Source organism: Mustela nivalis (assembly GCF_964662115.1).
Source record: "Mustela nivalis genome assembly, chromosome: 1".
NCBI classification, from domain to species: domain Eukaryota; kingdom Metazoa; phylum Chordata; class Mammalia; order Carnivora; family Mustelidae; genus Mustela; species Mustela nivalis.
Genome location: NC_139020.1, coordinates 67,971,496 through 67,998,158, shown reverse-complemented (window position 1 = coordinate 67,998,158; position 26,663 = coordinate 67,971,496). Strand labels below are relative to the sequence as shown.

The 26,663-nt window shown below is 35.4% G+C and overlaps 1 protein-coding gene across 3 annotated transcripts in view; it reads left to right on the top strand.

The window, feature by feature from the left end:
* The window catches only part of ATR (ATR checkpoint kinase), a 97,482-nt gene that overhangs the window by 50,226 nt on the left and 20,593 nt on the right, over window positions 1-26,663 (top strand). For all 3 annotated transcript variants that reach the window (XM_082712926.1, XM_082712927.1, XM_082712928.1), the window contains 13 exons: window positions 586-701; window positions 2,746-2,866; window positions 3,877-4,014; window positions 6,294-6,504; window positions 9,192-9,370; window positions 12,116-12,280; window positions 13,330-13,421; window positions 16,917-17,008; window positions 17,443-17,620; window positions 19,108-19,287; window positions 19,731-19,890; window positions 22,369-22,548; window positions 26,194-26,336. In XM_082712926.1, the coding sequence (XP_082569052.1) occupies window positions 586-701; window positions 2,746-2,866; window positions 3,877-4,014; window positions 6,294-6,504; window positions 9,192-9,370; window positions 12,116-12,280; window positions 13,330-13,421; window positions 16,917-17,008; window positions 17,443-17,620; window positions 19,108-19,287; window positions 19,731-19,890; window positions 22,369-22,548; window positions 26,194-26,336 (1,955 nt within the window). The remainder of the gene's footprint in view (window positions 1-585; window positions 702-2,745; window positions 2,867-3,876; window positions 4,015-6,293; window positions 6,505-9,191; window positions 9,371-12,115; window positions 12,281-13,329; window positions 13,422-16,916; window positions 17,009-17,442; window positions 17,621-19,107; window positions 19,288-19,730; window positions 19,891-22,368; window positions 22,549-26,193; window positions 26,337-26,663) is intronic.

Genomic DNA, 26,663 nt, shown 5'->3' with positions numbered 1-26,663 from the left:
GCCTGAATAGTTAATTGGTCTTTAACATTTGCATGCTCTTTTCACAGTTTCTTTTTAAGTAAACCTACTCTTAACATGGGGCTTGAACTCTGAGATCAAGAGTTTCATGTTCTTCCTGCTGAGCTAGCCAGGCACCCCTTCTTTTCACAATTTTAAGCTCGGTATTTTATACACAGAATTTGAGATATCTTGAATTTTTTAAAACTATTTTGGATTTGTAGTTGTTTTCATTAAAATTCAGAAAAGATCAAATTCAAAGAATTATACTGCTGCAAATATGGACAATTTCACATTTTCCTCCAAATAGCTCTTAATCTTATATTATAGTACATATTAGATGTATAGAACATAAACTACCTTCATGTTCAAATAGTGCGTAGTCACAGCTTTGTGACCTTAAGTAAGTCACCTAAATGGTTTTAAAGCATTATTAAAATAGATATCCTAAGCAAGTTCACAACTCCAAAATTTTAAATTCTATGTATTTAAAAATTATTTTTGTAACCATTATGTATAGAATATTGGTGAGTATAAAGATTTATCTTCTTCACTATAGATTTACAAATGTAAAATATGTATTTGTAGGAGTTACTTTCTATTTATGACTGTAGAGAGATGCAGACTGATGGCCCTGGTTACCAGTTGTGGAGGAGATTTCCTGAGCATGTTCGGGAAATCCTGGAACCTCATCTAAATACTAGGTCTGTAAACTCAATAAAACCATTTTTATAAAATTATTTTTAACTTTATAAAATTAATGTCATTTTTAAAAAAATTTATTTATTCATTTTAGAGAGAGCAAGAGAGCATGCATGTGTGGGAGTTGGGGGGAGAGGCAGAGAGAGAGGGAGAGAGAATCTTCAACCAGACTCCCCACTCAGCACAGAGCCCAGTATGGGGCCCGATCCCATGACGCATGAGACTGACCTGAGCTGAAACCAAGAGTCACACACAACCAACTGAGCCACCTAGGCGCCCCATAAAATTAATGTTATTTTTGAGATAATTTTTTAGCATTGAAAGTATTTTCAGTAGTCTAGTATGTATTTTCCACTGTGACTATGCCTATAATGTCAAAGTGAAAAGTACAGTCTGCTTATTGGTTAAATTCTGTAATTTTAAGTATTTAGATGAATTTATTGAAACTATAAAAGGATTGATTTTCTTAAATTTGGTCAGTAATACTTTGAAAGAATCCATTTTAAATTGAATATGAGTTTAATAAGCTTTTGATAGGCATAATTAATAAAGAAATTTAAGAGTTTAAAGCTAGTTCCAAAGCCACTAGTAACCCCAACTACAGAGTAGAAATTTCAACTCTCCAATTTCTTTTCATGAAGGTATTTTCTCCCTCTTCTTTAGAAAAAAAAATACATATATACATAAATAATACATAAATACATAATACATATATACATAAAAATACATAAATACATATATACACACACACACACACACACAGACCTCTTTTTCAATTTTAATAATTTTGTTAGGACTGATTGAAATCTGAACACCTGGGTGGTTTAGTGGGTTAAGCATCTCATCTGCCTTTGGCTCAGGTCATGTTCCCAGGACTGAGTCCCACATTGGACTGCTTGCTCAGCAGGGAGACTGCTGCTCACTCTGCCTGCCACTCCCCCTGCTTGTGCCTTCTCTTTCTCTCTCTGACAAATAAAATCTTAAAAGGGAAAGACTGATTTAATCTATAAAATTATAAATTATTTTTAACTAGAAACTATGAAGTACACTAGGTCATATACTTATTAGATATGTGACCTTGGGAAAATCACTTCTTTGAGCCCTGGTATAGTCCTAGCCTTGTAGTAAATTCTTTATAAAAGACCTTAAGTTTGGATACTTATTTGGTAGATATTTCTTTATTTAAATTTAGAATGTTTTATGTGTAGAAACAGATGGGTACAGCTGATAAAAACAGTGGGGCAATGGAGTAGGTAGAAAATATTAATAAGAGAGTTCTTACTAAATGAAATGAAAGGTCTTAGGAAATGAAGGACCATGAAGACCACGTTGGTTAAGAAAAGTAATGAAAGAAAAGTATTTACAGATCAAGAGAATTTAACAGAGTCAAGGAACACAACATCCCAGTGATAGAGAGTTAATGTGCTTGTATAACTGGGTGAAAGAACTAGAAATTTTGGAAGCTATGGCTGTAGAGTAAGATATCTAAGTAGTTCATTTTGGAAGTGAAGAAATTTTTTTGTATTGGCAAGGAAGTCCTGATAAAGAAGTAGAAGAGAAAATCACTGAGAAGTTTTGAGTTTGATTAGTTGGTCCCACCAGCCATTAAATTCACTTGGAATGGTAAGACTTAGGGAGGAAAGGAAACACAGAGATGTACTAAAGTTATCAGTGAGTTTGATAATCAGCGAGTTTAATAGATGCCCATCATAAGGAGTAGAGAATGATACGCCTGAGAGGCTTGAACCTCGGAGGAACAAGTCTTTCTTACACAGAATGGAGTTGGAAGGATCAGAAAGGAGCACTGAGGAAGAGGAGGAGGCAGACTCAAATCCTCTAAAGTACTTGGGGTATACAGGAGTGACTTTCCACCCCATTATTAACAAGGAAATCAGAAGAGTAGTGTCTTTAACCATAGTTTAGTAAAGCAAGGCAGTAGTGGGGTAATCAGTGAAGGAGTTGATGTAGTTCTTTGTATGTTTTATACTAAAATTCTCAACAGGTGGATATATGTGTATTTTAATCAACAAATTTTCGAAATTACAGATATAAGAGTTCTCAGAAGTCAACAGATTGGTCTGGAGTAAAGAAGCCAATTTACTTGAGTAAATTAGGTAATAACTTTGCAGAATGGTCAGCATCTTGGGCAGGTTATCTTATAACAAAGGTAAGAGAACTCTGTTGAGAATTAGTTAAATGAAACCAGAACACCTATCTGAATGTATAGCATAAATAGCAGGTATTGAAATATATGTGCTGATAGTGGTAGAAATTTCTATAGAAACTGTTTACTAATAGTAGCATTTTCTGTATTGTTACTAGTTTCTGGGTAAGAGGGTAATTATTTTATCAGGCAAATAATTATGGTCTTTGCAAAATTTCTATTACATTATGTCTTCTGTTCATTTTGCATCCTGAAATGATACTGTTTAAAAAATGACCAATCCAAGTCACACAGGCACTCTAAGTTTCTTGTATTTTTTGAACATACTGAAAATATATTATGTGAAATGTAGAATACCATTAAATTAATTACTTCCAGATACGGAATCTTTGATTTAGTTTAGTTTTTTGTTGTTGTTGTATTTTAAGTGAAGTGTTTATATTTGAGAAGGAAAAATCTTTAAATTTAAAAAGAGAACAGTAATGTTGGCAAATCTGACATTAAATCGTAACAATAAAATTTGACTTTAATTCCAAGTAATTTAGTTTTCTATTTCTTTCATTTTTTTTTTCTATAGTTAATTACTGTTCATAACTTATCTGTGTCATATACTTAATGTACTGGCCCAGAGTACACATTTTGGTTACTTTACTCATCTGTGTGCTCAGGGAGTTAGTACACTGAATTTAATGTTAGCTAAGTAAAAGATACTGTAATTAGGGAGGTTAATCTGTAAGAAAACATTATGCATCCAAAAATTAACTAAATGGGAGAGGCCTTTTATGTTGAGGTGATTGACATTGCCTTTAGGGGTCACAGCAGTTCAGGCATTTTGAGATATTTAGAGTGACCAGAGAGGTGGTGATCTGACATCCTCTTGCATGAGTGTGTGTGCCCCTCTTCATATAAGAATACCCTCTCTGCAATGATAAATTATCTCATGTGTGTGTGTGGTTTTTTTTTACACTAATCAATAGAGTAAAAGTACTATCCTAAACAATTTTGATTTACAGGTTCGGCATGATCTTGCTAGTAAAATCTTCACCTGTTGTAGCATTATGATGAAACATGATTTCAAGGTGACCATCTATCTTCTTCCACATATTCTAGTGTATGTCTTGTTGGGTTGTAATCAGGAAGATCAGCAAGAGGTGAGAGATACCATTTTATTTGATTTCTGTTTGTCCAAACATTTGTCCACTAGTAATTAGTATTAGAAAAGCTAAATGTGGGGCGCCTGGGTGGTTCAATGGGTTAAAACCTTTGCCTTCAGCTCAGGTCATGATCTCAGGGTCCGTGGATTGAGCCCCACATGGGGCTCTCTGCTCAACATGGAGCCTGTTTCCCCCTCTTTCTCTGCCTCCCTCTCTGCCTGCTAGTGATCTCTATCTGTCAAATAAGTGAATAAAATATTAAAAAAAAAAAAAAGAAAAAGAAAAGCTAAATGTTAGGAAATACTGATCAGTATATGGCTGGCTGTATATATAATGTCTTATTCTGAAAAATCTTTTTAACCTTTTATTTATTGAATAATTAGTTTAGAAAATTAGAAAAAGTATATTATATATGCCCAAATATATATAGAACTTTCTGAAATAAAGAATACATAAGAACTTACTGATAGTGGTTTTTCTTGGTGAATATTATATGGATTAGGATAGGGGAGGGAGGGGCACCTGAGTGGCTCAGTGGGTTAAGCCTCTGCCTTTGGCTCAGCTCATGATCCTAGGGTCCTAGAATCGAGCTCAGGGGGGAGCCTATGTCTCCCCCACCCCCCGCCGCCTGCCTCATTACCTACTTGTGATCTCTCTCTCTCTCTGTCAAATAAATAAATAAAATCTTTTTTTAAAAAAAGGATAGGGGAAGGAGAATATTTTACTTTTTGTTTTACTATACTTTGTAAAGTTTCTTTTTTTAATCACATACATATAACATTTCTTTTTAAAAAATAGGTTTTTTTCCCAGATTTATTTACTTATTTGAGGGAGAGAGAGGAAATAGGATTAGGGGGAAAGACAGGGGAAAGGGTGTCCAACACAGGGCTGAATGCAGAGCCCAATGTAGGGCTTGATTCCATGACCCTCCAATTATGACCTGAACCAAAAGGATCAAGAGTTGGATGCTTAACCAATGGAGCCACCCAGGTGCTCCCCAAAATGATTATTTTTAATAGCATAAGTAGCATATTACTATGTTCTTAATGTAAATATTTGAATTATACAAATGAAAGTGTACCCTTTGACTACCATTCCTGATCTCATATCTCCAGAGATCATCATTGATACTAATTTGAAATGTATATTTTCAGGGGCACTTGGGTGGCTCAGTTGGATAAGCATCTGCCTTCAGCTCAGGTCACAATCCCAGGATCCTGGAATGGCGCCCTGCCCACATCAGGCTCCCTGCTTGGCAGGGAGTCTGCTTCTCCCTTTCCTGCTAATCCCTCCGCTTGCACACTCTCTCTGTGTCAAATAAATAAATAAGATCTTTTTTTTTTTTTAAAAAAAGATTTTATTCATTCATTTGACAGACAGAGATCACAAGCAGCAGAGAGGCAGGCAGAGAGAGAGGAGGAAGCAGGCTCCCTGCCGAGCAGAGAGCCCGATGCGGGGTTTGATCCCAGGATCCTGGAATCATGACCTGAGCCGAAGGCAGAGGCTTTAACCCACTGAGCCACCCAGGCGCCCCAATAAATAAGATCTTAAAAAAAATTTTTTTTTGATGTGTAGATATTTTCTTTTTTTTTTTCTTTTCAAATTAGTGGGTTTTTTTTTTAAGATTTTGATTGATTGATTTATCAGAGAGAGAGAGCACACAAGCAGGCAGAGTGGCAGGTAGAGGCAGAGAGAGAAGCAGGCTCCCGCTGAGCAGGGAGTCCAATGTGGGACTCCATCCCAGGACCCTGGGATCATGACTCAAGCCGAAGGCAACAGTTTAATCCACTGAGCCACCTAGGCATCCCATTGTGTAGATATTTTCAAACCTTTTTATTTTTTAATGCAGTTCATTCTATTTAAGTTTTTCAATGATATTATTGTAGGTATTTTGCAACTTGCCATTTTTTTAATATATATTTATTGAGCCAACTTTTTTTTTTATTAATGCTGTTTAGTATAATCCTTCCATTTTGTAGTTGTACTGTAGTTTAACTATTGCCATAATAATAATTTCCAATTTTTTTGTCCTTACAATGCCATTGTATGCATTATGGTGATTCTTACTTGTGAAAGCATTTGTGTGTGTGTGTTTAAGGTGTATTCCAAAAAAGAGAACCATTGGTTTATATGGTATTGTACATTTAAAATTTTATTAGAGACTAAATTCATATCTTCTGCTTATAGTTGCCTAAGAGTGCTTTGTCTCACATGTAAGATAATAGCAAAATGATACTACATGATGCATTATTAACCATAAAATGAATTCTTTTTAGGTTTATGCAGAAATTATGGCAGTTCTAAAGCATGATGATCAACATACCATAAGTACCCAAGACAGTGCATCTGATCTGTGTCAGCTCAGTACACAAACTGTGTTCTCCATGCTTGACCATCTCACACAGTGGGCAAGGCACAAATTTCAGGCACTGAATGCAGAGAAATTTCCTCAAAGCAAATCAAACAGAGATAAATTAGACTCAGTAGGTGAGTCATAACTTGTGTTTATTTTCTTCTCTTAGTTATTAACCAGTTAGCTACCTCCTTATCAATTCTGTAATTTAAGCATTAGCTTTTTAAAAGATCTATGTTTGTTTTCCTGCATATTTCCTCCTACCCCCTGAGGTAGCCCTTTCACCAAGAAAAAACCAGAATTTATAGTCAGAAAACTTCTCTTTGAATTCTACTCTCAAAAAAAAAAAAAAAAAAACAAATTCTACTCTCTCTACCTTAGGCAAGACAGATGCCTAATTTTTCTTTGTATAACACAGGATTACTATTATTTTCCTTAGAGGACTGAGGATTAAATGAAATGGTGAATATATAAATTGTAAAATGTGAAATAAATGACATGTTAATATTGTTAATAATTGACCCCTCACTGCTAAACTGTTTACTCCATGTCTCCTCAGTGTACTGTGTATATTTATTGTGTCCCCTCAGTGTACTGTGTATACACGTATCTAAACATACAAGCATATACATACATATATATGTAGTATTCTTTATCCTTTTTTGCTTATGAGTTACTCTGTGATCTTTTTCACAGGTAAGTTTTAAATTTCAGAAGAGCTGTTAATTTCATTTCATGGCCTATTCTTTTCTTCTACTTTCTATTCATTTCATTTTTTTGTTTTTCCTGTCTCTGGTACTGTTTGATATCCAGAGGTCTCTCCAAATATGCTTAATACACATAACAGCATTACACCCTGCTATACCAAATATATGCAGTTTTTTTCCTGTGATATTACAACTCCCACTAAGGTGACTAAAAGTGGAATCTTATTAGAGTTAAAAATGCCCCAGGATAGAAGCATTTAATGAGCAGAATCATTATCATTCTGCTTCTGTATATCTCAGCTATTTGAAAGGAAATCACATGTTTTGCCACCTAGACTTTGAGAGTAATTGAAAAATTGACTGTTTAACAATCCTTAGAGACCTTCACTTACGGAGTTCTCAGTTTGTGTCTCCCTCTTGTCCATATATGTGAGGAAAACACATACAGTCCTATTGTTAAGCACAATTGCTGATTTTTATAAAAGTTTTTGGACTTGCAAACAAATATCTGGGGGATTGTTTTCCTGAGGACTGTGGCTGCTTATTAATACGTTTTCCATTGATTTAACAATTTGATGTTTATTCCTGTTTCTGCATGTGTAAATGGTTCTATAAAACCAAATACAGGGGCGCCTGGGTGGCTCAAGCCACTGCCTTCAGCTCAGGTCATGATCTCAGTGTCCTGGGATCGAGCCCTGCATCAGGCTCTCTGCTCAGGGGGGAGCCTGCTTCGTCCTCTCCATCGGCTTGCCTCTCTGCCTACTTACAATCTCTCTCTCTGTGTCAAATAAATAAATACAAATATTTAAAAAATAAATAAATAAATAAAACCAAATACAACCTCTGTTGCCATTCCTACTAACATTAACATTACAAGGGAAATACACTAGCTTTTAAGAATAACATTTGTAATGGTTCAAAAATAAAATATTTTTAACATTTCTCATAATTTGATCTACAAATTTTGATTGAATCAAGGACTTACTTTAAATATAATCGCTTTTAAATTTACCATCTTGATTTTTTAAATTTTGAAGAAACTTATTTTTGTTCCCTGTTCTGTACATACTGTTATGAATTGCTACTAAAATTGATAAGTTTTAAATAAGAATTCATAAATTGGACTGTCCTCATTTTGAAGCTTCCAATTTAAGTCTTTTCTTAGATTCTTGAAAAAAAAGTACCCTAAGGTATTCGTGATTTTACTTCAATGGCACTTCTACTTTGAATTTTCATTAAAACAGTTGTATTGTTTATGTGGCAACAGAGGAAAAAAGTAGATTGTTAACAATTCTAAACTTATAAAAGAAGCTATTTTGTAATTCTGCTTTTTCCCTACTGTTACACTTTATCAGTGTTTTTACAATTATCATTAATAAATCATCTTTGTATCTGTTATGTCATCTTTGTGTCTTTTCAACACTTAATACAGATTTACTCTTTTTTTAGTTTTTTAAAAATTTTTATTTAAATTTTAGTTACTTAACACAGAGTGTAATATTAGTTTCAGGTGTACAATATAGTGATTCAGCATTTCCATATATCACCCGGTGCTCATCACAGGTGCACTCCTTAGCTCCCATCATCTATTTCATCCATCCCTCAAGCCACCTCTCCTCTGGTAACCATCAGTTTGTGCTCTAAAGAGTCTGTTTCTTGGTCTGCTTCTCTCTTTTTTCCCCCCTTTGTTCATTTGTTTCTTAAATTCCACATATGAGTGAAAAGATATGGTATAATACAGATTTACTTTAATCCTCACAACAACATTGTAAGGAAGGCAGGACAATATTCGTATTGCCCTTTTATATATGAGGAAACAAGCTCAAGTAAGTTAAATATTCCAAGTAAGGTGAGTGATAATGGTGGAGTTGGAGCAAGAATGCTCTGAATAATTCTCTGGTAGTTACATTCTAAGTATGAAACTCTAATATATTTGGATGAATTTATTTAGTGAACTAAATTGAATTTCAATAAATTAGAATTTAAATGTATTTAAGTAATTATTGTATTTACTGTATTTAAATATAATTAGAATTAAATGTATGTGTAAATCGACAGTCTTAAAATTTCATTTTATAAGTCTTTAATCACTCAATTGTCTTTTTATAATCTAGTATCTACTGCGGATTATGAAGACTATCAGAGTGTAACTCGTTTTCTAGACCTCATACCTCAGGATACCCTGGCAGTAGCTTCCTTTCGCTCCAAAGCATATACACGAGCTGTAATGCACTTTGAATCATTTATTACAGAAAAGAAACAAAATATTCAAGAGCATCTTGGATTTTTACAGGTTTGAAATTAATACAGTAAATTTAATGATACTTAACATTTCCAGTATTTTTTGTTTATGTTCATTTTATTGAGTGTTTTAGGTGCTGTGCTAGCTACTAGATATTTATAAGCACTTTAGAAGCTTACAGATTAGTAGCGAGAGATAAACATCAATTTGGTGTTGGGTGATATAGCTGTTGTCCTCAGGAAGGGCACTTAGGTTATCCTCTGTGTGGGATAGGGTAGGAGATGGGAGTGAGCAAGAGGTCAGTATGGGCTTCTTAGAGACAATGTCTAAGCTGGGTCTCAAAGAATGGATGGTAGATAGGTGAAAGAAGGAAGTAAGATATTTCAGAGGCATCTGTTTGGAGTTGGGAAAAAATGTGGTTTGGGCTAAAGAGTAAAGTGTCAGTTTGGTAATGGCAGAGGACAGATAAAGATTTGGGCAGAGGAAGTATACAACATAGAGGACCTTTTAAATTGTCCAAAATTCTTAGAGGATTTTAACCAGGGAAGTGCTGTGGTCAAAATGGTATTTTAGCTAAATGACTATGACTGTCATGGAGGGAAAGTTTGAAATAGCAATGATGCAAGAGAAGCAGGCCACTGTTATTCTTAGGAGATATGTGACCCTGAATTTGGGGTGGGTAGGAAGGGGGATGTGCTGGTTGTAACAGGAATTGGGCATGATGGTGCTGGTGAAATAATGGTCTAGGTGATAGTATTTTGATTGTGTAGGGAATGAAAAAAAGGGGAAGGTGGGGCTAATACAGGGAATTAAATAAGAGGTCAAAATAAGTAGACTTTTTTTTTAAATCAAAAACACAAAGTAGTGAGAAACCGAAAAATTAGTAGCTTAAAAAAGACTATAAGTCTTTTTTTTTTTTTAAGTTTCCATTATTCATTTAAGTAATCTCTACACTCAACATGGGGCTCGAACTCATAATCCTGAGATCAAGAGTTTTATGCTCCTCCTACTGTGCCAGCCAAGCACCCCAGTAGCTTGTCGTCTTGGGATGAATATTAGCCTTCTCCTGTCTTTATTTTTCTTCTTGCCTAGCTTTGAGCCTATTGTTCTTTATTAAAATCATTTCCTTACAAAGATGTTCACCCTTATCTTTCTTAATCTGTGTGATACTTACTTTGTAAAATATTGTCCTTGGATAAACTCACCCATCTGTCTTGCCAGTGTCTTGCATTTAAGCAGCTGAACATTGCTGGAGAAACGTCACAGTGGATTTTTAACTGCTTTTACTTTAAGTTTATAATCTGTGACCTCAGCAGGACTCTTTAATACTGCCTTTAGTCCATCTATGTTTCTTAGTAAGCCTACCTTCTTGCTCTTCAGGATGAGCATTTTTTCTCCTTTCTCAGCTTCTACCTTACTCACTCTGAACTAGTAGTCTTGTTTTATCATCATTGAGAAAATGGAAGCTAGATGTCCACCAAATTTGAAAATACACTGACTTTTGCACCATATCCTTTTTTCTTTTCTTAAGTTATTCCTAACAAAGGATCCTTCCCTGTCAAAATTCAGTCTTTGTGTTTATGTTCTTGATTTCAGTCCTCCAATGTTTTTGCTTTCTCTAGTATCAGTAATTTATCTTCCTCAACTGCAGTATATAGACATGCTCTTGTATCTTCCATCTTAATTTTAATAATTCCCTTGGTCATACATTCTCCTTCAGATACTGCCCATCTCTCTGTCTCCCTTTATAGCCAGTTTTAAAAGAACTGTTTCTGTTCTCTGTATTCACTTTACTTCCCATTCATTGACCATTCCAACAAGACTTTTCTCTATTCCACTGATACTGCTCTTGCTAAGAAAATCAATTGCCTCCATGTTACCAAATCCAGTATATGTTTCCCATTTCTCGTTTTCTTAATCTCACAGAATCATTTGACCATTCCTTTATCATTAAGACATTTGCTTTTGGGACACCTGCGTGGCTCAGTGGGTTAAAGCCTTTGCCTTAGGCTTGGGTCATGATCTCAGGGTCCTGGGATCGAGCCCCACATTGGGCTCTCTGCTCAGCAGGGAGCCTGCTTCCCCCTCTCTCTCTGCCTGCCTCTCTGCCTACTTGTGGTCTCTTTCTGTCAAATAAATAAATACAATATTTTAAAAAAAGATGTTTGCTTTTATTTCGTGGCTTCTGGGACGTCACACTGTCCAGCTTCCTGTAAACTAGCCTGGTTTCTCTTCTCAGTTTCATTTGTTCCTTCTTCCTCTATTAATATGGAAGCACTCCAGTCTCCTTCCCTTCCCCTGTTTTCTCCTCCCTCACCCTGTTCATTTACTAAATCATTCCCTTTTCTGAGTCTTTAAAAAACATCTTTGTACTGATTGCTGCCAAATCTTTATCTTAAACCTGAGTATCTCTGTCAAACTCAGATTTGAGGCATCTCTATATCAATATATTAAAATACTTACTTAAAAATTTTGTAACACTTATAAACTTTATTCAACAGAATTTATCATAAGTTGGATAAAGAGAGTTCAGGACCTTGCTGTTCTTTATAACTCATCAGTAACAATTACTAATGTAGATTTGCATTTACATAGAACAAAGGTGTTAAAATAATAGGATGCCTGGAAATTGGTTTTTTGTAAGTTTATTGTGAAGTTTGCCTTGAAACAAATACTGTTGCTTTGAGAAAAATTCTCATATGCTCTTTTCTCATAAACTGGTCATCTTAATAGTTTTATTTCTAGTTGTGTTTTTTTCTTCCTCTTATTTAATTGTTTTGTTATGGTTGAACAAAGAAATTGTACGCTGCTATGCATGAACCAGATGGAGTAGCTGGAGTAAGCGCAATTCGAAAGGCAGAACCATCTCTGAAAGAACAGATCCTTGAACATGAAAGCATTGGCTTACTGAGGGATGCTACTGCTTGTTATGACAGGGCTATTCAGCTAGAACCAGACCAGGTAAGATAATAAACGAAAGGCAACATAATGAAAAGGCCCTGAACTAGGAACTCTGGAAATCTTTGTTTCAGTACTGTCTCTATTAGTGTCACAATGTGTCTAGAAAATAGTTAATCATCTCTGAGCTTGAGTTTCCTGATTCATAAAATCAAAGATGTGAGATAATCCCAATAATCCCTTCAATGCCGAGTTTCTGTGACCTCAGAAAATCCTCCAAATGAATGAGGTTTGTTGAGGATTATATTTGTATTAAGCTGTGTGTCCAGTTACTCAAATGTATACAATTTTAGTATGCAATAAAAATTATAACACGCGTGTCAATTTTTTAATAATAATTGTGATTCTCTACAGCCTAGGAAACATTTTCACATTTTATATGCCCCCTACTATCATCTGTGAATTTCTGAAATGATCCCTTAGAATCAATAAGCTATAATTATAATGAGGGCATGTTAATATATCTCATGTTTACAAGGATAGGAAGAGAGTTTAGAATTATTGATTTATAATCTTGGCTTAGATTCTCTGTAATCGTGGGTTATTGCTTTTTGTTGTATTTGACATGTTCATTTTCTCAAAAGCTCAATGTACAAGGTCTTTATTTGTCACAATCTTGTTTTCAATTTTAAAGAATACTTCGTTGTCCTATGTAATTTTTAGTTACTGACGCCCTAAATCTGTATTAATGTTATTGTGAACTTGGAGTTTCAATTTTTGTGTGAGAAATAGTATTGCCTATAATCTTTAAATAAAATATTAAAGAGTACTTCTTACTTTTATATTTGATTTGAACCAAAAATTAGAGCGAATCTGGAAAAAAATAATTCAGTCTGAGAATTTTTTAGGTTGTGTATGTATTTTTTTAATATTCACATGTGTTAGGTTATTGTTGGGCACTTTGCCATTAGGCCAAGCAAGTCAGTGGCTGAACTAAGGATATGCTCAGTCAAGCAAATAATACATTTTAATGAATATCAGTTAAACTGTTCTTGTCTCCTAAGGTGTATTTGAAATGATCATTGCTATTTTAAATATTTTTAAATTTCTAGATCATTCATTATCATGGGGTAGTGAAGTCCATGTTAGGTCTTGGTCAGCTGTCTACTGTAATCACTCAGGTGAATGGAGTACATGCTAACAGGTAAACTTTTTAAAGAATGATTTTCTAGGGCGCCTGGGTGGCTCAGTGGGTTAAAGCCTCTGCCTTCGGCTCGGGTCATGGTCCCAGGGTTCTGGGATTGAGCCCCACATCGGGCTCTCTGCTCGGCTGGGAGCCTGCTTCCTTCCTTCTCTCTCTCTCTCTCTCTCTCTCTCTCTGCCTACTTGTGATTTCTGTCTGTCAAATAAATAAATAAAATATTAAAAAAAAAATAAAGAATGATTTTCTTTTGTTATTATATCTGAATGGGAAAATTTTAATTAGTGAATTGAGTTGATATAATTATTGAAGAAATGAAATCTTTTTTATGTTTTCATGGTGTTGGAGATACAAAAAAAATATTTTTTTCTACTTTGTCGTAAGTTGATTTAGCACTTAACAGCTCATCTTCTGTCCCAAGAGTCAACCTTGAATTATATTTGCTTTAAGATTGAAACCTTCCAAAGCTCACCTGGTGTTGGTGAGGCTCATAAGAATGTATCCAAAAAGTATCTAAGCTCTGTCTACATTATCAACTCCAGTTATTTTCTATGTTGGGGAGGGGAAAACCTTGTTACTGATTTGTAGAACATCACTCCAGATTGTGTGGGTTGATTTTTCCCTAAAGGATTGATAAAAATGAAAGCTGCCTTCCTTTGCTAAAGAAAATGGGTTTGTTACAGCAAACCAAATGATGGAAAAAATTAGTACGTATGTGTAATAAAGATTAAGGCTACACAGGTCTTTTGGTCTGAGGAGTAACTGTGAAGGTTGGTTCTGCTCTTGAAGCTGCCTTGCTTTGAGAGCTAGAAGACGTACTTCTTGTTAAATTTACCAGATGCCGACTGACTATTATGGGCAGTGAGATCTGATCAAAAGGATGGTATCTTGGTTAACAAAACAGTTAAAAAAAACTGGCCACAGTTATTAGTTAGGACTCTCAAAACAGTTCTTCTGAGTATAGTTTTTTGTTTTTGTTTTTTAGAGATTTTTATTTATTTGTCAGAGAGAAAGAGAGAACATGCACAAGTAAGGGGAGCAGTAGGCAGAGGGAGAACCAGGCTCCCCGCCGAGCAAGGAGCCTGATGTGGGACTTGGTCCCAGGACCCTGGGATCATGACCTGAGCCAAAGGCAGCTGCTTAATCAACTGAGCCACCCAGGTGTCCCCTAAGTATAGTTTCTGTAATTCCAACCTGTTTGTAAAAACCACAGTTATATAATGTTTGAGAGCAGAGAAGCTCAGTTTTAATCAGATGGTTTCACAGTAATGGGATTTATGAAATGAGGGAAGAAGCTTTGCAGAGGCAGAGAAAGAGTGATTATATGTTTTAGATGTTTCTCTAGGTTAGTTGAGAGACCTTATAATTACTTTGGGAAGATTTGTTTGTCATGGCTCAAGCCTAGGTGTCAGGTTTCCTAATAATGCATGCTGGACAGTTAGACTCCTCTTGTCTTCTTTTTGGAGCCTCTCGATCTTTGAGCTGTGAAAAGTCAAGTGTCAATATTCGGTCGAGATTTTTCTGTCCTGTTGGATCAAATGGTTGTTGAGGGCATGTATTTTCTTTTGGGAGAATATTTGCATTTAAGCAAATATTTAAAATTATTAACTGTATTACTATTTTTTTTAAAGCTTTATTTATTTGACAGACGGAGATCACAAGTAGGCAGAGAGGCAGGCAGAGAGGGGGGCGGGAAGCAGACAGCCCGATGTGGGTCTTAATCCCAGGACTCAGAGATCATGACCTGAGCCGAAGGCAGAGAGAGGCTTAACCCACTGAGCCACCAAGGCACCCCGACTGTATTACTGTTTTTCATTTATGTATTCTTATGGATAAGTTCTCACAGCCTGATCTTCACTGCCTTTTAGTACTTCTTGGTATAATGCTTCTTACGACACATCCCCTCTAGATAGCAAATCCCGCTAATTCTACTCAGATTTTTTTCTTAAAATTTTGATATTTTGGCACCTGATGATGAGTTTATAAAGTTATTCACAACTGGACTTTCAAAAACTACATTTCTAATATATTCTATCCTTGTTATATTGTTTTTGGTGTAATTTGTATTTAGAAGGAAGGTAGTTAGTATTTATGCTGCTATAAATAAGTTTTGTTTTGTTTTTTTCCAGTAAAAGCTTGACTCATTTATTAAATTTTTAAAAATGTGTTTAACTACAGAAAGAGCAAGGAAGACTTTTAAGGACATTGATCCTTGCCTCTGATTCTTCTACCGTGTTTATAATATGAGAATATGTGTATCTTTCAGTGTTATTAAATAATTAAATGGAAAAATGTGCTTAGCCCGATGTGTAGCATATAGCAGATAACTCAAATGGTGTAATTGATAAAAAGGAAATATGGGAAAGTCTACCTTCTTCTGTGCAGTCATGATATAAAATATCACTACCCCATCTTAATGTCACATAAGTAGAATGCTTAGAAAAAATAATTACTAATAGTATACCAGTTTTACAAACCCAAATTTTAAAGTCACTAAAAATAGTTTAATAATATATATTTTACATAGCAAAATTTTGTATCCTTTATTATGCCATTGACACATCATTTGTAGATTTTTTTTTTTTTTTAAGATTTTACTTATTTATTTTAGAGAGAGAGCATGCACAGGGAGAAATGGGAGGGGGCAAGCAGATTCCTCATTGAGCAGGTAGCCTTTTAAGCCTTGGCTCAATCACGGGACCCCAAGATCACAATATGAGCTGAAACCGAGTTGGACGCCCAACCAACTGAGCCACCCAGGTGCCCCCATTTTAACTTTCTTAAGCCCTTATTACTGAGTGTCCTAGATACTCCCAGTTGTCCCTGACCTACCCATGGGCTCCTATATTTTTGCCTTAAATTTAATTCAGCAGTCCCAAGTTCTGAGAATTCCTTACCTCTGAATGTGTATATATGCAGTTGACTCTTTTTCCTTCCTGCCCTTTGTAATTGTAAATTGTAAACTGCACTTTGTAATTATCCAGGCATCGATTTCTCTTCTAATATAGCACAATTTATTTTTTATAAAGATTTTTTTCTAAGATTTTATTTATTTATTTGACAGAGAGAGACAGAGCAAGAAAGAAGACACAAGCAGGGGGAGGATGAGAGGGAGAAGCAGGTTTCCCGCTGAGCAGGAGCTCAATGTGGGTCTTAATTCCAGGACCCTGGGATCACGACCTGAGCCAAAGGCAGACACTTAATACCTGAGCCACCAAGGTGCTCCTATGTGGCACAATTTAATTTGTTAAGGAATGGCATATTTAAATGGCCCTGTTAGAAGTAATTATTGAAAAAAAATGTCTTGGGGGAATAGAAAGAATAAAAATTGGGGGTTATTTTGGATAGAGATAATTATTTTATATCTAAGTACAAAATACAATATAATACAGTAAATAGAGCAATAAATAAATACAATAAATGGAGTTCTAAAACCATGAAAAAATCTCTAAATGCCACTTTAAATAAAGTTTATTTGATACTGGTTTCTCTTAATAGGTCTGAATGGACAGATGAATTAAACACATACAGAGTGGAAGCAGCTTGGAAATTGTCACAGTGGGATTTGGTGGAAAACTATTTGGCAGCAGGTAAAATTGCTTCTTATAATATAATATATTATATAATATAAGCAGTTTTGAAGATTTTTTTTTATTTGTTTGACAGACAGAGATGACAAATAGGCAGAGAGGCAGGCAGAGAGAGAGGAAGGAAAGCAGGCTTCCCACTAAGCGGAGAGACCAATCTGGGGCTCAATTCCAGGACCCTGGGATTATGACCTGAGCCGAAGGCAGAGGCTTTAACCCACTGAGCCCTGACGGCACCCAAGACAAACAATTTTAATATCCTATAAATATTCAGACTTAAGTAGCTAAGTAACATCTATAATTAATCTTTCAGCTTGTCTTATAATTGCCTTGTTCAGTTTTTCAAAGTATAATGAAACCATCTGTTTCAGTATTTCTGCTGACCATTTTACCAAATGAAATAAAGCTTGTTTAGGGGCTTTACGTTTATTTTTCAGATGGGAAATCTACAACATGGAGTGTCAGACTGGGACAGCTATTATTATCAGCCAAAAAAAGAGATATCACAGCTTTTTATGACACGCTGAAACTAGTGAGAGCAGAACAAATTGTACCTCTTTCAGCTGCAAGCTTTGAAAGAGGCTCTTACCAACGAGGATATGAATATATTGTGAGGTATATGCGGGGTTTCCATCTTTATATTCCTGGTGTATAACTTGTCTTCTGACACAGACTTGGAACATTTTGGTTAGTAAATAAGTGATAGTATATTTGGTATCCTGTGTATCTACACACAATGGCTCTTTTATTCCTTTATCTCAAATCACCTTATATTTGTTTTGTTTTGTTTAGTTTTTAAGTAATCTCTATGCCCACCATGGGACTCGAACTCACAACCCTGAGATCAAGAGTCACATGCTGTACCAACTGAGCCACCCAGGTGCCCCTCACCCTTTAGTTTTTAAAAAATATTCTAATACATATTCCTTTCATTGGAAAGGGAATTATGAGAGACTTCTAAAAAATAAGAAAAATATTTTATATTCATCCTTTTGTAATGTCATATTGTACTTGCTCTGTAACTAACCTAAGCAGTGTAGACCTCTGTGCCCTGGCACTTTGGTGCTCAGTACTTGTTAGTTTCTTCTCCTTCTTATTTAGAAATGCATTTGACATTTTCCTCGCCAAAAATATAGGCATTATCTAGTAGAAAGGAAAATTAACTTTTAGAGGTAAGGAAGAAAATGAAAAACATTTCAGGTATGTTAGTTCACCTGAGGAAAATAATAGATGTTATAATTTAAAAAATACTTCAGAACATTTTTTTTTCTTTAATTTAGAAGAATTTACTGTAGTTTGTATTGGCCCCTTTGGTGTAGCTTAATGAAACTGTAGATTGGACCACTGAGATTCTTTTCTGTAGCTGCTCAACTGTGTCCTTGAACACTGAGTCATAGACACTGAGTATTATAAATGGAAAAAAGGTAGTGTGTGTCATGAGTGTTTCCATCATTCTTAGAAAAAAATTGATCATTTCACATTTTTTTGCCAGCATCTACTATGTCTGGTCCTCTTACAGATGCACCAGCAGTATATGCACATATTTCTTTTTATTATAATGGACATATATATATTTTTTGTTGTTATATAGGTAATAAAATTTGATTTTCATACACTTGAATTTAGTTTTATATACTCTTCTCCAATTTAATTAATAGGGATTTGGGGACCATAGCAAACCACTAAACATTTGAATCAATATAAGTTGTGTTTTATATCCAATTTAAATAGATAAAAATGTTACTGTTTATATACCAAGAATATATAATGGCTAAAGTTCTTCCAAAGAAATCCTCACATTTCAGATTCCCCCTTTTTTTTTAAGATTTTATTTATCTGTTTGATGGATAGAGATGACAAGGCAGGCAGAGAGAGCAGGGTGGAAAGGAGGCTCCCTGTTGAGCAGAGAGCCTGATGCGCGCAGCTCAGTCCCAGGACCCTGGGGATCATGACTTGAGCCGAAGGCAGAGGCATAACCTACTGAGCCACCCAGATGCCCCCACATTTCAGATTCTTCATGGCTAATTTGAGTGTTTACTTTGTATATGAGATTAATAGGCTGAATATGATAACATTTTAACATGGGCTCTATCTGTCTCCAGGTTGCACATGTTGTGTGAGTTGGAGCATAGCATCAGACCACTTTTTCACCAGTTGCCAGGTGACAGTTCTCAAGAAGATTCTCTAAACTGGGTAGCTCGACTAGAAATGACCCAGAATTCCTACAGAGCCAAAGAGCCCATCCTGGCTCTCCGGAGAGCTTTATTAAGTCTCAACAAAAGGTTTTTCATATTTCTTTTTTTTTTTTGCATGTCAGTAATCATGAATTTCTATTATATTTATATTTGCATATTACTTGGGAGTATTTATCTTTCTTAATTTTTTCTCCAATATATATTTTTCTGTTATAATTTGTCAAAGCAATACTGTGTAAGTTGAAATGAACCTAGAGCTCGAAAATTACTTTCATATGCAGTGTATCATTTTTATTGTTAAAATATCTGGGAGAGATACAGATACAAGTCAGTATTAGAGTTTTCATAGACTTATTACTGAAAAAATTAAACACGCTAAGAAAATTAAAATCAGTTTTTTAACAAATTAATCTTCTTTGATTTCTTTGAAATAGTAATTGAGAAGGTTCCATGTTAGGAAGAGATATTTTTAGTTAAATTGTTGAATATACTTAATGCTCTTTCCCCCTGTTTTTGTCACATTCATATAGACCAGATTACAATGAAATGGTTGGAGAATGCTGGCTACAGAGTGCCAGAGTAGCTAGAAAAGCCGGTCACCACCAGACAGCCTACAATGCTCTCCTTAATGCTGGAGAATCACGACTTGCCGAACTGTATGTCGAAAGGGCAAAGTGGCTATGGTCCAAGGTAATGGCCAAGAGAACGTCATCATGTATATGTATTCTATTGTAGATTATCGCTAATCCACATTAAGAGTCATTTTCTGTCGTTTTTTATCATTCTACCATAATTCTACCATAAGAAGAAACTATTCCTTCTTTCCTGAAGTTCCTAAATGTCTTTCCATTTCAAGTTGAAAGTGCAGTTCCTTCAGTTTTCATCTCTTTTCCTTATTTTTTCCCCCTTGAAGGAAGCAGCCAATTTTTACTTTGCTTTTACCTCCCATATATATACGTGGAGCACATAGTAGGCACTCAAAAAATATTTCTTAAATGAAAATAACATTGTTCACTACCAACATCCTTGGTAGATAATTAGTCCACTTGTATTGTCAAGATTAATTTCTGATCTAGCCTATCAGAAAAGACTTAGTATAAGAAAAAAAGTTCCTAGCCATCCCTAGATTGAAGCAATAGTAATGAAAAGGAGGCTTTTTGAGTATCTGAACTACTTGCAAAGATTATGGGCCAGATTTAAATTGTTATTACTTACATATCTCTTATGCTTGCAACCAGTCTAGAATTAGTCGTAAGCATTGCATGTTCTGAAGTTGACATTTAGCAGCTACAGCTGGTTCCATCTGTGATTACGGAGGCAAAAATAATGATTCAGCCTATACTTGTCAGAAGCTGGTCGTTTTCTGAGCTAGTACTAGTCTATGTATTGTAATACCTTAAATTCAATGTGTTCAAAATGCAGTTGATGATTTACCACTCAATAACTGCTTCTCCTATATTCTTTGTTTTTCTAAATAGAATTCTTTGTATCCTCTCATCTAAGACACAAATCTAGGCATCATTTTGAACTTCTTCCTCTCCCTCATTTCCACCTGCAGGTGGAGACTAAATTTTCCTTCGAAATATCTTTTGATTTTTTTTCTTTAAGTAAACTCTACCTCCAACCTGAATCTCAAACTCACAACCCTGAGATCAAGAGTTGCAGGCTTGGGGTGCCTGGGTAACTCAGCTGGTTAATCTTCTGACTCTTGATTTTAGCTCAGATCATGATCTCATGATCTCAGGGTTGTGAGATAGAACCTCACACACACTCTCTTTAAAGAAAAAAAAAGAGTTCCATGCCCTACCAACTGAGCCACCTAGCACCCCATCTTTTGATATTTTGATACAAACTTCAAGTTATAAAATAAATGTCATAGTATACTGTACAGCATAGTAGCTGTAGTTAATAATGACTTATTGCATATTTGAAAGTTAAAAAGAAAACATCTTTTGAGTCTTCTCTTACTTATCTGTGCTTTCATTCATGCTCTTAGCATTTATAGCCTCTAATAATATTAATAGCCTTTTTATTTCAGTCTCCCTATTTCTCTATGCACATGACTCTAGTTTGTGATCTTTTTAAAATGCACATTGAATTATGTAGCTCCTCTTATTAAAATTTTTTGAAGTATTCTTCATCCCTTTATGTTGAAGTCTGAACTCTAGAAAATATACAAGGCTTTTTCTGATTGAGTTCCAGTCCACCTCTTCAGCTTCATGTATCACTCACTACCTCAAATCCTTTAGGCTTTAGCTAAAATTCACCTTTTCCAAGTAGACTTATTATTCCTTTTTTTTTTTTTTTCCTTAACCCTGAGATCAAGACCTGAGCTAAGATTGAGAGTCAGATGCTTAACGGACTGAGCTACCGAGGTGCTCCAAATTATTACTTCTTTTTTTTTTTTTAAAGATTTTATTTATTCATTTTACAGACAGAGATCTCAAGTAGGCAGAGAAGCAGGCAGAGAGAGAGAGGGAAGCAGGATCCCTGCTGAGCAGAGAGCCCGATGTGGGGCTCTATCCCAGGACCTTGAGATCATGACCTGAGCCGAAGGCAGAGGTTTGAACCCACTGAGCCATCTAGGCGCCACAAATTGTTACTTCTTTTACCAAGAATGTCCTTCCCTGAATTCACTCACTTCCAGGAAGATTGCTACTCATTCTTTAAAACCTAATTCAAATTTTTCTCATTTGGTAACTTTTCCTGAATGCTGTTCTCCTTCATTTTTCTTTATCTTCACATAGATTTAGGGGATTCCCTTCTCTGTCCTTAGTAATACCTATATATTTTCCTCTGTTAATAGTTTTTAACGTTGTATTGCTGTTTTACATCATCTGTTTCCTCACTTGATTATGAACTTTATTAAGCCAGAAATTTTGATTTATTCATGTTTGTTTAGCCCCAGTCATCTATATATATCCTCAGTTCCTTGTACTTCTATTGACCATAAAAATGAGTGAATAGATGAATGAATACGAGTTCTCTATGAAATGAAGCAATGCTTCCTTTTTAAGATTTTACTTTCGTAGGAGGGAAATGAGAGATGAACATGAAATTAAAAAATTTATACATAAAACATACTTAATGAACTTCAAGTACTAATGACTTTGTTTTTCAGAAAACAGAAATATCTTAAAAGGCTTGTTGTTGCCATTTTCCTTTTAGGGTGATGTTCATCAGGCACTAATTGTTCTTCAGAAGGGTGTTGAATTGTGTTTTCCTGAAAATAAAACACCAACTGAGAGTAAGAACATGTTAATCCATGGCCGAGCTATGCTACTAGTGGGCCGATTTATGGAAGAAACAGCTAACTTTGAAAGCAATGCAGTTATGAAAAAATATAAGGCAAGTACATGTATAATGCAGTTTCATTAAGAACTCAATCTTTTTTTTTTTAAATTTTGAAAATGTATAAAATGATTTTATTTTATTTATTTTTAAAGATTTTATTTATTTATTTGACAGAGAGAGCACACAAGCAGGGGGAGCAGCAGGCAACGGGAGAGGGAAAAGCAGGCTCTTGGCCAAGCAGGGAGCCATATGTGGGGCTCCATCCCAGGAATCTGGGATCATGACCTGAACCAAAGGCAGACACTTATCCAACTGAGCTACCCAGGTGCCTCAGAAAAATGTATAAAATGATTTTAAAGTCCATGTGGAAGAACACATGTATAAAAATAGCCAGGAAACTTTTTTACTTTTTAATATGTGGAGAACATAAGAATTAACACAAAGGAAAAACACTCAAGAAACCACCACCCAGGTCAAAAAGTAGAACATTATTAACACTCTAGGATCCACCCTTTCACCCTCCTCAAAGTTAACCACACTGTATTCTGAAATATTTTAAAGAAACACAATGCATACCTTCCTTACTAAGTATTAAACTTTACATGAATGGTATTATAAGGGAGATACTTCCTAATAACCCATGAGTCAAAAAGAAGTTGCAGTGGAAATTGAGAAGTTATCTGTAATGATAAAATAATTATAATAAACTGAATGATAATAAAATCTGACATAACAAAATCTGTAGGATGGGGGTCGCATCTGACTGGCTTAGTTGGAAAAGCATATGATTCTTGATGTTGGGATTATGAGTTCAAGGCCCACATTGGGTGTAGAGATTTCTAAAAACAATTAAAACTTTTAAAAAAAGTCCTGTAGAATTTGCGTAAAGCCATTCTTTAAAAGAATATAAAATTTTTATTTATGTGTTAGAGGAAAATAAAGCCCCAAAATTAATGAGTTAAGTATTCATCTTAAGGAGTTAGGAAAGGAACTAAAAAAGAGCAGAAGTGAAAACAAAGAATGTAGAAGCTCAGAAATAAAGTAAGAGCAGATGACTTTTAGAATTTGTGAGGCAAAGTGAGAAAAAGGAGTTCAACAGAGACAGTTCCAGATCTGTGCAGGAATCCCACTGCATCTTTGGCCTAATTCTGAGCTATGCAGGCAGAACTCAACTCTCTGTGAGGCCTGGCTGGAAACAATTATCAGGGAAAGAACAGTGACCTGGGGGTTGAGAATCGGGAGTGCTATAAAAAGAATAATTTCCAGGGTGTCTGGGTGGCTCAGTCATTAAGCGTTGCTTTCAGCTCAGGTCATGATCCCAGATCCTGACATTGAGCCCTGTATCGGGCTCCCTCCTCAGTGGGGAGCCTGCTTCTCCCACTCCCCCTTCTTGTGTTCCCTCTCTCACTTTCTCTCTCTCTCTGTCAAATAAATAGATAAAGTCTTTTAAAAAAAAGAAGAACAACAACAACAGCAACAATTTCCAGAGCTTACATAGGATTGAGAATCATTCAGCATTCTATCAGCTAGGCAAGAGGCATCATTGCATACATGATATATAGAAACTCTCAAAGGGCGACTAAAGGCTTCTCTACGTCCATCCTAAAAAAGCATCAATACATTAAAAGGATTAAGCTCATTTGCAAATAACATTACTGCCTACCCAATCAAAGTCTGCCACTCTTTAAAGGAAAATAACAAAATCTAAAACTCAACAACATAAAATGATCTATGTCTGGCATCCAGTAAAAAAAATCACTCGATATGTAAAAGAGAGAATTTATGAGCCATACACAAAGAAATGTCAGTCAATAGCAATAGGCCCAGATATGTTAGAGATGATGGAATGGGCAGAAAATGACTTTAAAACACCTGTCATAAATATGTTTTAGATAAGGACTTTAAAATTACTGTCATAGGGGTGCCCGGGTGGCTCAGTTGATTGAGCATTTGCCTTCAGCTCAGGTCATGATTCCAGGGTCCTGGGATCAACCCTGCATCTGGCTCCTGCTCACCAGGAATCCCGCTTCTCCCTCTCCCTCTGCCAGCCACTGCCCTTGCTTGTGCTCTCTCCCTCACCCTCTCCATTAAATAAGTAAATAAAATCTTTTTATAAATAAATAAATAAAATCACTACCATAAATTTGCTTAAGCCTAGAGGAAAACATGACAGTGATGAGAGAAATGGAAGATATCCAGACAAACAAAAGATCTAGATGTGATAATTGATCAAACTATAAGATTTGTGTTTTTTTCTGTATGTAAATTTTATTTTCCAAAATAAATATTAAAGACTTAAACCAGAAAAGAAGAAAGGAGGAGACAGGTAAGAGGAAAGGAGGGTAAAATGATGGTAAACCAGCCCGAGAAATACTTTTTAAAAGAAATTTTAATATGTTGCCTTATTCCCTTTGCTTCTATGACTAGATGGGGGAGGGATGCTGTGCCTGGTTGGGCATATGAATTCAGCATCTGTTCCATATATCTAGTCATGTCATTCTCTCCTCCCTCTGCAGACAGGGTGCTGTCTGTATATTTGCAGGATTAGGTTCAGGGAAAACTCAAGATCTCATTTATGTTCCTAGTTCAAACTATGTTCTCATACTTGCTTGAATTAAGAGTAGAACTTCATTTAAAAAAAAAATTTTTTTTTAAGATTTTATTTGTTTGACAGAGAGAGACATGCAAGAGAGGATAACAGAAGCAGGGGGAGAGGGAAAAACAGTGTTTCCGCCAAGCAGGGAGGCCGATGCAGGGCTCAATCCCAGGACGCTGGGATCATGACCTGAGTGGAAGGCAGATGCTCAATGACTGAGCCACCCAGACACCCCTCAAAAAATTTTTTGATAGTCTGCCATTCTGTATGTTTTGTTTCCATCACATTTCAAATAGTATTGTTTTTAAAATAAATACACAAATACTTAAAAGGCAGGGAAAGGGAAAGGAAATGAACAGGGGACAGAGTAGAAACGGCCAGAAAGGTAGGAGAAAACTTGGAAGATTGTGGCCTCACTAAAGCCAAGAGAAGAAAGTATTTCAAAGAGTAAGTGGTGTGGACAACAGAAACAGATGCTGAAGAGAGTTCAAATGAGATCAGAACTGGGAAGGATCTTTTAGATGCAAGGTGTTGCTTTTGGGGAATGCCAAAGACCGAAACCATGAAATAGTTTGAAGAGTGAATGAGAGATGAATTCTTAGAAACCTGATTTTAAAGGAGTTGGGAAGAAGGGCAATAACCCATGAAAGATCTTGGGAAAAAATACAGTGTAATTTTTTTAACCATATTTTTATGCTCCTAAAGCCCTATCCTCAGAGCTTTGATATTTTCCTTTCACAGAGATCTTTTTGATAATAAAAACATACATATAAATACTTTCATAGAATACTTTAGTCAATCTGGAAATTATTTTGATGACATATAATGTAGCAATATAAATGGAGTTTTCTTTCCTTAAATAGCTAATTATCCCAACACTGTTTCATGTTGGCCAGTGGACAACTCACTAGAACCAACCAGCCATCCCGAGAAAACCTTTCTAAGATAATTCTTTATCTAAATGAAAGAATCATTCTGCCTTTGACTTTGCTCTGCTTACATGTGGCTCTTATACTTTTTGATCCCTAATCATCTATTCATACTTTATTTCCCAGTATAGTATAGGGTTTTCTTAGGTGAGTATCTGGTGTTGTCTTTTATAGGATGTGACCTTATTTCTGCCAGAGTGGGAGGATGGGCATTTTTACCTTGCCAAGTACTATGACAAATTGATGCCCATGGTCACAGACAACAAAATGGAAAAGCAAGGTGATCTCATTCGGTATATAGTTCTTCATTTTGGCAGGTAAGTGTGAGAACTGATATGTGCTGATGAAATATGTAAAACAGACTCTTGATCTTGAACTGTTTTCACAGATTTTAGCATATTCAGGATGTTTTCTGCTTTACCACTGATTCAGTCTTTAACCTTAGATTAGATATTAAGTTTTTCTTTATATCAATCTTTATTCCTTTTAAAAAATAATTTATTAATGGAAAAAGTAAGGTGCATTTATATTTTTAAATTCAGTAGTACCAATATTATACAATGAAAATTAATTGTCCTTCCCATTCCAGACCCTAATCTCCTGAGTCCCCCCTATAAAATTCCAGAAGACCCTAAATGTAATAT